Here is a 941-nt window from a genome sequence, read left to right on the forward strand (position 1 = left end):
AATGGGGCTGGATGGGACCCCCTGTGTCTGGGAATGGGGCTGGATGGACCCCCTGTGCCCAGGGATGGTCTTTCCAAGCAGGAATAGCAAAGGCAGGAATCCCAGCCCCTTCCCCATCCCTCCCCTGGCCCCACTCCCAGACACCTCCCTGCACACGGAAAATCACTTCCCCAACATTTCCAAGCCACTCCAGTGGGGTTTCACCTGTCCCAGCTGCTCCAGCAAAACCCTTCGGTGCATTTTTGGGTCGAGGGAGCCAGAACTCCTCCCGGGGCTGGAACTGTGGGAGGGGAAATCCGTGGAATCTCACGTGGAATCTCACGTTTGTCCCGCAGCAAATCACGGACGACGGGCTGATCACCATCTGCAGGGGCTGCCACAAGCTGCAGTCCCTGTGTGCCTCTGGCTGCTCCAACATCACCGACGCCATCCTCAACGCCCTGGGGCAGAACTGCCCTCGCCTCAGGTGGGTGTGCCCCGGAATTCCCTGGAATTCCCACTTCCATGTGGAGCGGGGGTCCTGAGGACACGCTCGGGTGCCCGTCAGGGCTGTTTTCAGCCTTCCTGGAAGGGCAGTTTTTATCCCTGAGCTTCATGCAGGTGTGTTTTTTTATGGGATGAGCAGAGGAAAAACCAGATTCCTGGTTAAAACCTGGTTAAAAATCTGGTTAAAAACCAGATTCCTGGTTAAAACTTGGTTAAAAAACAGATTCCTGGTTAAAAATCAGGTTCGTTTTCAGCCTCTGAAGGTCGTCCTGGAAGGGCAGTTTTTATCCCTGAGCTTCATGCAGGTGTGGTTTTTTATGGGATAAGCAGAGGAAAAACCAGATTCCTGGTTAAAACCTGGTTAAAAATCTGGTTGAAAACCAGATTCTTAGTTAAAAATCAGATTCATTTTCAGCCTCTGAAGGTCTTCCTGGAAGGGCAGTTTTTATCCTTGA

The 941-nt window shown here is 52.6% G+C and overlaps 1 protein-coding gene across 3 annotated transcripts in view; it reads left to right on the plus strand.

The window, feature by feature from the left end:
* The window catches only part of FBXL20 (F-box and leucine rich repeat protein 20), a 31777-nt gene that overhangs the window by 24124 nt on the left and 6712 nt on the right, over positions 1 to 941 (plus strand). For all 3 annotated transcript variants that reach the window (XM_027666410.1, XM_027666412.1, XM_027666411.1), the window contains exon 10: positions 336 to 466. In XM_027666410.1, coding sequence (XP_027522211.1) covers positions 336 to 466 — 131 coding nt within the window. The remainder of the gene's footprint in view (positions 1 to 335; positions 467 to 941) is intronic.

Source organism: Corapipo altera, unplaced genomic scaffold, assembly GCF_003945725.1.
Source record: "Corapipo altera isolate COAL_440 unplaced genomic scaffold, ASM394572v1 200, whole genome shotgun sequence".
Taxonomy (NCBI): domain Eukaryota; kingdom Metazoa; phylum Chordata; class Aves; order Passeriformes; family Pipridae; genus Corapipo; species Corapipo altera.